This window comes from Petaurus breviceps, unplaced genomic scaffold (assembly GCF_028583685.1).
Source record: "Petaurus breviceps papuanus isolate PSGF00001 unplaced genomic scaffold, PetGlider_PUasm1.0 174, whole genome shotgun sequence".
In the NCBI taxonomy this organism is placed as follows: domain Eukaryota; kingdom Metazoa; phylum Chordata; class Mammalia; order Diprotodontia; family Petauridae; genus Petaurus; species Petaurus breviceps.
The window spans coordinates 72,719,035-72,730,278 of record NW_027185761.1 but is presented as its reverse complement, the minus strand read 5'-3'; the positions used below and the strand labels follow the sequence as shown (position 1 = coordinate 72,730,278).

The 11,244-nt window shown below is 45.3% G+C and overlaps 1 protein-coding gene across 2 annotated transcripts in view; it reads left to right on the top strand.

The window, feature by feature from the left end:
* The window catches only part of GLI3 (GLI family zinc finger 3), a 286,634-nt gene that overhangs the window by 86,269 nt on the left and 189,121 nt on the right, over positions 1-11,244 (top strand). The window contains exons 1-2 of one of the 2 annotated variants that reach the window (XM_069084397.1): positions 4,654-4,924; positions 10,604-10,846. In XM_069084397.1, the coding sequence (XP_068940498.1) occupies positions 10,657-10,846 (190 nt within the window). In that variant the 5' untranslated portion in view covers positions 4,654-4,924; positions 10,604-10,656. Of the gene's footprint in view, positions 1-4,653; positions 4,925-10,603; positions 10,847-11,244 lie in introns of those variants that run through there. The other variant, XM_069084396.1, reaches the window with a different exon arrangement.

Below are 11,244 nucleotides of genomic sequence, written 5' to 3'. Positions count from 1 at the left end.
AGAGAGAGAGAGAGAGAGAGAGAGAGAGAGAGAGAGAGATCAGAGGAGGGAGAGAGAGAGTGAAGGAGGGGGGAGGGAGGGAGAGAGAAACTTAATTCTTTGCCTATAAAAGAAAAAAATCACCGAACACTTGCTAGTCTTTTTTTTTTTTTAGATGTCGAATGCCTAAGTGTTAAATGAGACTGTTACTCACAGATAGGCATAAATGTGCTATTAAGCAGATGAGAAATAATTTTCTTTTGACCCTCCTGGGAATTTATTGTAGTTCCTTTGATGTGACTAATTAGCTCTCTCCTAGTAAGCAGTTACTAACAACCTAATATCTAGCTAACAGAAGAAGCTGCCTTAACTCAAGCCAGAAACGGCCTGCCCCAGCCCAGCCTGCTAGAGAGAGCAGCATTTTGACCTTCATTAAGGCAGCTCTGTGGGGGCCACCAATGCTCCCCAAGATCACTGGACACTCTCCATCTGGAAGAGTTGAAAAGCTGGATAGTCCTTTTTGTGATACCAGAACAAATCAGGTAGCCCTCCCCCCACTGATTGGGGGGGATGCCTGAATGAGCTGTGAAATATGAACAGAACATCCTGGAATTGGGCCTTAAGTCATGAATATTAGTAATTCAGAGAAAATCAGAAAGATTTGTATGAGGCAATGTCAAACTGGGAGAGTGATATGTCTAATACCTTTAATTATGCCAATAAAAACACCACATTAAAGACAGGCAAAATCAAATGATTGTCATGGTCCTCTCAATCCCATTGAACGGATCATACCTCCTCTCGGTAGAGAGGTAGGGAATATGGGCACGGAAGGGGCACACACTTAGAAATGGTCACTCTATTGGTTTTTCCTTTATTCTGAGGAAAGGTTTCATGCGGTGGGCTAGGGTTGAGGAATGTTGGGAAATGACTGTGAGGCAGAAACAAAAGGCATTAATAAAATTAGAAGCGAGATTAAGAAAAGTTGTGTGAAAATGGTTTGGATGCCCTTTGGCATCTAAGTACCCTTAATCACAGACATTCCATTCAGTTGGGTGTGAATCCCGGCAAATACAACCCAATGTTTGGCAAACCATGGGAGATATTCATCTGCCAGAACCGCCCCCCCCCCCCCACACACACACACACACACACACACACACACACACACACTTTTTTTATGTCCTCTAGGCTTTAGGCTGGAATTGGGTAAACACTTCCAAAGTGGATTTAGGGAAGGGGATAGATAAGTGACATTCTGATCCTTTGGAGAGATGTTCACTGGCCCAGGTTTTCATTCTTCTGCCCTTCTGTCTGCTCCCTGCCTCACAGTTGCTTTTGGAGTCTTCAGGAGTCTTTGGGGCTGGGAACCTCAGTGGGGCAGTATAGAATATGGAGAAAATCTGATCCTTGGTTGGAAGAGAATCTCAGAAGCATGCTTTAACATGCATCAAATAGAACACCTAGAATTATCAAAAATAAAAAAGCAAGTTTTTTTTAAAAAGGTACTTTTTTAAAGAAACAAGTTGACAAAGCCCAAGTGAAGAGTCCTGATTTAGGCTAGCCCCTGTCCTTTATGGAACATTACAGAAGCAGGGCTCTGAGGCTGAGAGGTACTTAGGAGACCATATGACCCAACTGCCTAATGTTACAGATGAGGAAGTTGAAACATGTGGAGGTAAAGTCATTTGACCAAGGTCATTGAGGGAATAAATGGGAGAGTCAGGACTGGAACCCAGGGCCTCTGATTCCCAATGCCAAGCTTTCTCCATGTTGTTCTCATTTGGGAGAGATGAAGTAGGACACTGAGCAGGTACAGGAGCTCAGAAGTCAGCCATCAGTGAGCACTGAGGGGGCTGCTCATGCATGGGTCCTTCTGGGGCAGTGCATTCACATCATACATTCAGGCATGTGGCTTTAAGTTGACAAGCAGGGAGCAGGGGGCAGCCTGGGATCTGTGCCCACTGCTCTCTCCATCATCAGTCACTGTCAGAGAGAGGTATATATACCCCAGCACCAGGGCTGACCTCTAAAGCACTGGCAACGGCTCCTAGGAGCAAACCATGGGGATGCCCCTTCTATTTTAGAAGCCAAAAGTCAGATGGTAAATTGGGCTCCCAGCCGCCCAGTCCTAAGCTGGCTCTGAATGGAAAGAGGGGAATTTCCACCTTTCAATTACCCAGTAGTCACATTCCTTGCTCGTAGAATAATTTTCCATCTGGATGTCCTTTTTTTTTACCTCACTGGTCCCTCCAGAAAGGGCTGAATTAGCACTATGGAATCTGGATCCATCCCAAATACCCCCTCCTCCCTATAGGACCCTTACTTTTGTAGTAAGTAATTGGGGGGGGGGTTGGACTGATTGAATTAGCTTTTGTTTCTGAAACAATAAACCAGCCCTAAATGTGGGCAGCTACAATATGGGAACATAAGCGCCTTGACGGTAGAGAGGATGTCATTTCTGTATCCCCAGTGCCCGGCACAATGTTTGGCATATAGCAAGTGCCTAATAATTGCTCGCTAATGATCATATTGATGATTACACACAGAATAATGAAAGCACACTAACGACCTGCTTATCCTAAGACTTTCCATATGACCATCATCCAACTAGATGAGAAGAGTAGCACAGGAGCAACAGCAATGACAACACTGAGAGTGCAAAGAAACTCTACAGGGAAGGGAAAAGGTGTGATGGGGCTTCGGCGTTTGTCAGTGAGCACCCCAGGCAGATCCAAGCTCGGCATTAGGGAAAAGAAGAAAAGCCAACCAAAAAGATTCTTCCTAACGATCAGGGTCATGTAGACACAGAAAGGGATCCCTTAGGAACCAGTGGTGCAGCTGGGCAAAATCTGGCCTCAGAAACTCACTAGCTTTGGGACTCTGGGCAAGTCACTTCAGCTCTGTTTGTCTTAGTTTTCTCATCTGTAAAATGGGGATAATAACATCTCTTACCTCGAAGGCCACTTGTGAGGATAGCAGATGTTTAGCAAAGGACCTGGCGCATAGGAGGCTCTTTAAAAATGCTTATTCCCTTCCCCTGTGCCTGGTTGGCCATTCCCCAGAAACATTTTGAAGGGGATTTCTTTGGAAATGTGTTGTTGGATTTGTTGCTCTGAGTTCTCTGATTTTGTGACGTGGTGATGTCTGAGATCCTTTCCTACTCAAAATCTGGTCTTACCTCATTTTTTTGTTTGTTTGTTTTGTCCTTCTTTCCTTTGCTTATATATAAGCACTGGCTTATCATATGAAATTGCTAGCAGCTATGGCCCATGCCTGACATTCTGGTCACAAATTTGCACCCAGAGGTTCAGGGACTGTGGGTAGAATTCCAGTTGAGAGTTGCTGGCATTGATGTGCTCCCCCAAGGCTTGCTTTGCCAGTTCGTTGCTTTTAAGGAAGAGAGAGCTCGACTTGTAGGGTGGCCCCAAAGTGACATGTAAGCCTGTGCACTGAGCAGGCAAGCTCCAGCATTTTAGCGAGTTTGACGCTGCTACTGCTGATCTGGTGACATCATTCTGGATAGCAATTGCATGGTTTCCCCAGCCCAAGTCAGTCTTAAACATGGCTTTCTTGTTTCTTTATTACAGGTTTCTCTCTATAAGGAATCTTAGCATTTAAGCATGCAGGCCTTCTAAGGAGAAAAAAAAAACCAAACCAAACCCACCACATCCCTCTGGCCCCCATCATTTTGGCTCTCAGTAAGCTAAGAGCTACTTTTCTGGGAAAGACCGATATTCTGACTTGGGTTTTGTAATTTAATGATGGAGAGTTTCCTTAGTAAACCAAATGCAGAGGACGAGAATGCTTATCTTCCATGCAGACCTTGCACATAAAAGGCATTTCATGCTATCAATTGTTCACTTAATGAGCAATAGGCGAGTGCAGGCCCGGGAAGGGATTGAGCTCACGCACCATTATTGCGAGGAGTATTCCGAAATACCAGAAAGAGGACGTAAGCTCTGATCAGGGAGACTGCGAGCACAATTACCTTCTTTTCAAATCCTTCTGTGACACTGCAGGAGGAAAAAGGACTTTGAAACTTGAAAGGCGAGAGCCCGCTTTCAACCTCAAAAGCTCGGAGGAAAGGGCTCTGAAATTTGCTCACTATTCCCAATTCACCATTAGTCTGTTTCTTCCTTTAGCCTCAAGGCATTCTCCGCTTTTTGAAAAGATGTTAAGAAATTCAGTCACAATAGAGAGCCGAGTTTTGAACATGTTTCCCTGGGTCCATTGAGGTCTGGGCCTCAGCCTTTGTGCCGCGTGAATTGAGCTGAGCAGCTCTCTCGTTGGGGAAACGTGAATGAGCAGACATCCTCTGCGCACTCACCAAGTCTGGCAAAGAAAAGCGCCCCCCCCCCTTTCTTTCCCCAGTGTGCATTCCTATACAAGCCCGCTGGAGTGTCAGGCCAGGCAGGGAGACAGCAGCATAGAGAGAGTGCCTGCTCTTAAGTCAATACAGCCTGCTTGGTTTATATCAACCCTTGTTAAGTTTGTCTTGTAATTGAAACTGCTGTTGACCTTGCTGGGAGACCATTTGTCGTCCCCCCCCCCCCCATTTATTTAGCATAAACTGGAATAATAAACCCTCCTTCTCGGGGGCTGATTGTGATAGGGTGACATTAGTTTGATTTAATGATTAGCAGCCTGACCCCGGCTCCTAGAGAGAAGCAGCCTCAATGGGGAGAGTTCACTAGGAAGCCGCACCCAGCCAGAATACTAATGAGCTTGTTAAACTTAGCAGAGCCCCAGCCGCTCTTAATTCCTCTAATGGGAGCCACACAGCCTCTCGGAGGGAGACAGAGACACAGGCTGGGGACCACGAGGAAGGCATTTCTCCAGAGCCAGAACATCCCAGCCAGGATGAGAGCGAGAGAGTGAACAAGTGAGCAGGCAAGCGTACAGACAGCATAACTAGCCAGCAGGGGCTTGGTGGGACTGAGCTGTAAGTACCGCTGGCTGGCCTGGGGGATTGGGACTGGGGGGGGGGGGTGCTCAGCCAAATGAGGATCGGGTAGTTCAGTTTAAGAAACAGGACAGAAAGCAGAAGCTGGTAAAGGTATGGACTGCTCCAGAAACCTGGTTATATCCTTAGGGGTGCCTGGTTGGTCATGCCTTGGGAGGGTTTTATAGATGGGAAGAAAGAAGTCTTTGAAAGTTGTAGTTTTGATTCTCTAAGGGGGAGGTTAGTTTCTGCTGTTAGGAAGGGCTATACTTCCAGAATATACAGGTTTAAACGTAATGCCTCAGCAAAACTTTTCTTTTCTATTAAAAAGCAAACAAACACGCTTTAAAGTTTGAAAGAGACATTTTGTAAGAAAGCCCGTGCTGCCTGCTTTTCGGAATGGTTAGCTAGATGCTGATGTGAATGGAGAATTGGGGATGATTCTCAAATTCAGAGGCTCTGGGGCCATTGTCATGTAGTCACTAATTAGAGAAGCTGGGTTTCCAGGATGCACGTATGGAGAGGAATGGAGACAGAACTAAGGTGGTTTTCCCTTGAAATGTGTATATAAATGAGCACTTTCTCTCTGAGTCCCGTCCCTGTGAGAGCCAGAGCAAGGCAGTCCCAGTGGCCTGGGCTTGGCTGCGAGGAGGCCTTGGCACAGGCTGCTGGGGAAGCGGGCTGTTTGCTTACGCTCGGGCACTAGTCTCCCGCTTGCTGCCATGGTGGACAGTCTGTTTCTGTCAATGATTCCGGCTCGCGGTGCCTATCCGCACTCGGTCTTAAACTTTCTGGAACAATTCAGCCGCATTGAAGCAGATTAGACAGCTTTCGTCCTTTGGCTCGCTGCAGTGGCTGTCTCAGCCTGGAGAGCGGGCAGGATTCCGGCATAGAAAACTTCCCTCTGAGCGGATACAGAGGGCTTCAGTCCACTGGCTTATTTGTATTCCAGGGTACATGCTCTGTCAAGTTTTCCTTTGCGATTCCATCAAAAACATCTCTGATCCAGGACAGCGGCGAACTCGCCACGAGGCTCGTCCTCCCCCAGATCTGGGGACCTGGCTTTTCCTTGTAGAAGTTCATTGATATAGCTTAACATTGAAACGATGTCTAACAGCCGTCCTGCCCACATCGACTTTGCTAGCTGCCAAAACAAATACTTTCTGTATTAGAGTCTTCATTTTTATTGTTTCTTTTCAGAACTTTTTTTTTCTCCTCACAGTTGGGGTTTCCTTATAGGAAGAAAGCAGTTTACCTAAAAATGAACTTGGATTTCTTTCCCCCCAGAAACAATCACGGAAGGGGGGAGGGGAGGGAGAAGAATGAAAGAAAAGGGGGGGAAAATCCTGCCGCCAACCGAAAACAAAACCCGGAGGTCAGCCTCAAGTGATGAAACTTGATTCCTAATACCCATCTTGAGAGAGGCTGAGTACAGACCTATTGAACTGTCACACAAATATTTACACCTTCGAGGAGTTAAGTTTATGCTTGGACCGCAGTTGGGACATAGGGAAAGTTAATTTCGGAAGCAGGATGAAAATGCTGAAACCCATTTTGAATGCAGAAATAGACAAATGCAGCTGGTCCAAACCGATCCACCCATATTGGAAGCTGCTTCTGGGGCTTAGCAGCCCCAGGCTGCTCCCCATCCTTAACTGTTTTCTCTAGAAATACACCCCCCACACACACCTCTTCCTTAAGAAATTGGTACCTCATTGGGAAAGGTTCACTTGAGGTTGAAGGCTGACATAAAAGTCTTAAGCCAGAGAGTAAATGAGTGGAAAATATGACTTTGGCTGTGTCCCGATTATATAAGAATTTTTATAAAACCTAATATAAGTTTTAGTGTGTTAGGCACCCTTTCACTTTTACATAACGACAAACCCCCTGCCTCTACTGCTTGTTAAGGCCAAATGGAGACTCATGCCTGGAAGCATTAACTAGGAGATGGAAAAGGGTGAGTGTGTGTGTGTGTGTCTTTCTTAAACTAAAAAGTTAATACAAAGCATTACTTGAACAGCTTTTAAAAATCAATATGCTAAAATGTGGGGGAGGTGAGTGAGATTGTTCCCCAATTCCAGGCTCTCTTTCGAGTTCTTTGACAGATTAAACTAGTAATTTATCCTTTAATTATTGGGTTTGGAGGAATAAAGATCTGCCCAAAACAATGGGACAATAATGTTTCACGATTTGTTTGAAGGAGTCAGCAAATCTACAGCCTCAGATCCAAACATTTTGCATTCAAGGGCTGTCGCCCATTTTCGAGGTGGAGGGGGGACATTACAAACTTATTTCTTATTCTTTCACTCCCTCCTCCTGGGTAGACTGGCAAAGGCTTCAGCAGCCCCTGATATTATCAGCTACTTCTCCTGGGCGTTGGGAATTCAGGGCTCTCAGATGCAACCCAAACTTTCAGTAATGGTATAGGGGGTGCTGTGGGGATGGGCTGCAGAAATTTATACCGCAAGTTCCTTTTGTATGTGCCCACAAGTTCTCTAAGACCATAAAAACATTTTGGTTATGGGGTTAACCCCCTCCATCTGTCAATTATTAACAGACTTCCCCACTTGAGATGGCATGTGTTAATGATGGCATACTTTGTAATTTAGTGACAACATTAATGATTAATAATAACAATACACAATAACAGTAACAAGTTGCATTTCTGGAGTGCCTGAAGGCTTACAAAACATTTTTTGGACATTATACTATTCTCGGGTCATGATGATCCTGTGAGATAAAGACAGAAGTTTTTGATGCCCCCATTCAACAGATGAAGACATTGAGACTGGGAGACAGGAACTATCTTGTTCACAGCTGGTTGGCGATGGAGGCACAGTCATTTGAATCTGTTTTCCTGCCTCTAAGCCCATACTACTGTGCTCATTCATTGCCTCTCCCAGTTAGGAATGGAAGGGAATAAACAGGTGTTAAGTACCTACTATGTGCCAGGCACTATGCTAAGACTTTGTAGGTATTTTCTAATTCGACAATAGAATATTAGTTCCTTGAGGAGAGAATCTTTTGCTCATTTTTTGTGTGTTTGTTTTTAATTCATGATATTTAGCATGGTACCCAGAACATAGTAGGCACTTTTTTTTGACATTGAGTCGGTAACATGAAACAGTAGACAGAGACAGAGGACTTGGGTTCGAATCCTGACTGGCATTTCCAACCTATGTGACCTTTGGGCCTCAGTCTCTTAATCTATGAAATTTCAGGCTTGGATTAGATGACCTAGAATGCCCCTTCTAGCTCCAAATCTCTGATATGGTGATGCCATGAATTGCTTGGGGTGCTTCCTTGGGTTTTACTATTCTATCTGATATTGCATGCAATTTCACATTTAGTAATGAGGTCCCATCCAAACAGCTGAGGGAGTGCAATGTGTTTGGGCAGGGAGAGAGCACTGACCTCTGGGAGATACATGCCTGCTGGAGAAGCTTACTGGTTTGATTAGCGAGCCCTATGGCATTTGATGTGCTCATGGCCAGTTTCTCTTTCATCTACACCAAAGACAATCTTTGGGATGGGCCCAGATGTTGGGTTTTTGATGCGTTGCCCAGACATGTCCTAACTGTCTTGTCCCCATTAACAGTTACATAGAGAAGGGAGATCCATTGGCTAACTATCACCAGGATATATTGTCCATTGAGGGTGGACCTTTAGCGTGTGCATCTTGAGAGCTGGACTCGGTGCCGGTGCTGGGGGTTTTGACTGAACAGGCAACTGGTTTCAACTTCTAACTCATCAATTCACCCCAGCCACCTTTGAGTAGTTCAGGGGCAGGCTTTCCCAATGTGGTGGCTGTGGTTTCTTGGTGAGGGGGTGTGGGAAGTGGAGGGTGCTTGGTAAGAAGATTTCTGGATCAGAGATGATCTGTGGGTTAGGGTAACTGGAACATCTTGGACATGGCATTTCCACACAGATGTTGTTGCACGCCTTTAAGCTGTAAGCTGCAGCTCTTTGAGAGCAGAGGCTGGTTTTGTTTTTCTGTGTTTGTCCTTCTATCCCTAATGCATAGCACATAGTTATACATAAGACGGAATTGGGCCATAAAGGTGGGGGAGAAGAGCAGCATGCAACTCCCCATAGTGAAATCCACACAGTAGGTGCTTCCTCAGCACTTTGGGGCAGATTCAGACATGAGCATATGCTGGGACATGCATGGGAGTCCACAGAACCGGCACCTGCACAGTGCCTCTGGCTTATGCCACCTCATTGCTTTAAGGTAAAATACGAATTCCTTTGGTGTTTCAATTCCCTATACAATCTGACTCCCACTCCTCTTTTTAGACAACCAACTTTAGTGCCCCTCAATGTTCAGTGTTTCAGCCAACATGTCCTATATGCTATTCCTTGTACAAGGTGTTGTATCTCTCACCTCTGTGCCTTTCCCCAGACTGTTCCTCATCCCTGGCACACTCTCTCTCCTCCCCCTTTTCCTGTTGGAATTCCCCATTTCCTCCAGGGTTAATTTCAAGGCCATTCCCCACATGGATCCTTCCCTGAGCCCCCATGTTGCCCCATTTGGATATGTTTGTACTTTGAAATTACCTTTATTTTACTCTGCATATGAGCTGCATTTACTTTTCAGTGTCACCTTTCATTTTTCTTTAGTGGGAAATAAGCTCTTTAGGGTCAGAGACTGCTTTCTTTTTGGCTTCATATGGCCAGCCTAAAGCCTAGGATGGTGCTTGGCCATTAGAATTCTGTCACAAAGTTTTCTTGGATTTCATTGACTTTTCATGGTTGTAGAAGGGACAGGCATACAGTTAAGTGTTGGGAGGGCACACAGAAGATGCTGCATCAGTGTTCCTTAGCGTTGAATGTGGACATATTTCTATGCCACTCTCCCTGACCACTCAGCCTCTTTGTCCTATTTCTCCCCATGGGCTTCCCAAGCAGTACTTAATTATTTCCTCAGAAGCTTTACTGTGGCTGCTGCCTGTGCACTCAGGGCTCCTACCAGGGGCTTTTTGCTTCCCAATTTCCTCTACTTTTTGCTTTTCTGGTATGTTGCTCAGACAGATTTTTCCCATGTTAGCACTGACCATTTTGAAAAAAAAATATTGATCACCTTTGTTTTTGTATCACCTATCTTCCCCAATAGAGCTGGCTCGTTTGAATATCCATCCCTTATATTACAGAAGAAAAAGGGAGGAAAGTTCAGCAAACGTGGCCAATGTAATGACAAAGTGGATGATGACTTTTCAGAAATGTGTAGCAGAGTTATTCTGGACAGACCAAGCGAACGCCATGTTTGATCAGTGTTGATTTGGCATCACTCATAAGTTTCATTTCCCTTACTTGACTAGCTGTGAACATGCAGGTCTTGGAGATGTAGATACCTTCCCTGTGGATTTAGTTGAGTGGTCCAAATTTTTATTGGGGTGGGGTCTCCCAAGTGATGGGACACACAACATGTTTACACTGGTTATTTATGACTTACTAACATCTGTGATAATTCAATAGTGAATGGAAAACCTGCAGGATAGCATTCAAATTCTCTCTCCTTTTTGCTCTCTATTGCAGCACCCCCTCTCTTGAAACTCCCCATCCTATCCAAAGTTGAACAAAGACAAGATATTAGGGCAGAGGGAGGATTGTGGTTAATATCTAAGAACAATTGAACTGAAAGTGGACTGATAGAGATGTGTATTTTTCTTCTTTCCACAGAGGATGAAAGTCCTGTACAGACCTATTCCCGAGAGAGGAGAAACGCAGTGGCCATGCAGCCACAGAGCGGGCAAGGGCTCAGTAAGATCAGTGAGGAACCTTCCACATCCAGTGAGGAGAGGGCCTCGTTAATAAAGAAGGAGATCCATGGCTCCATGCCTCACCTTCCAGAGCCCTCCGTGCCATACCGTGGGACAGTGTTTACCATGGACCCCAGGAATGGCTACATGGAGCCCCATTACCGTAAGTCACAGATCCCCATTCCCAGCAAAAAGTGTGAGGGGCGGTTTTGGTCAGAGGGAGTTGTGTATGACTGTTCGTGTCACGTGTAGGGTTAAAGCTTTGGGTGGCATTAATCTTTAAGTATTTCCCAACTCTTTTTGACTTCTCCTCCCCTTTCCTATTTCCTCCTCCCCCAAACTATTTTTAAAGGAGGCATCTCCTTAAGTCTCCAAAGCATGGGGGACCACATTGGTTTCAATCTTCAAGAGGATAGCTCATCTGTTGTTAATTCAAAGACCTTCCTGTAACAGAATGACTGTACCTGTAGGGGAGTTCTGCATGCAGAAGAGTGTGTGTGTGTGTGTGTGTGTGTGTGTGTGTGTGTGTGTGTGTGTGAGTGTGTGTGTGTGTGTGTGTGT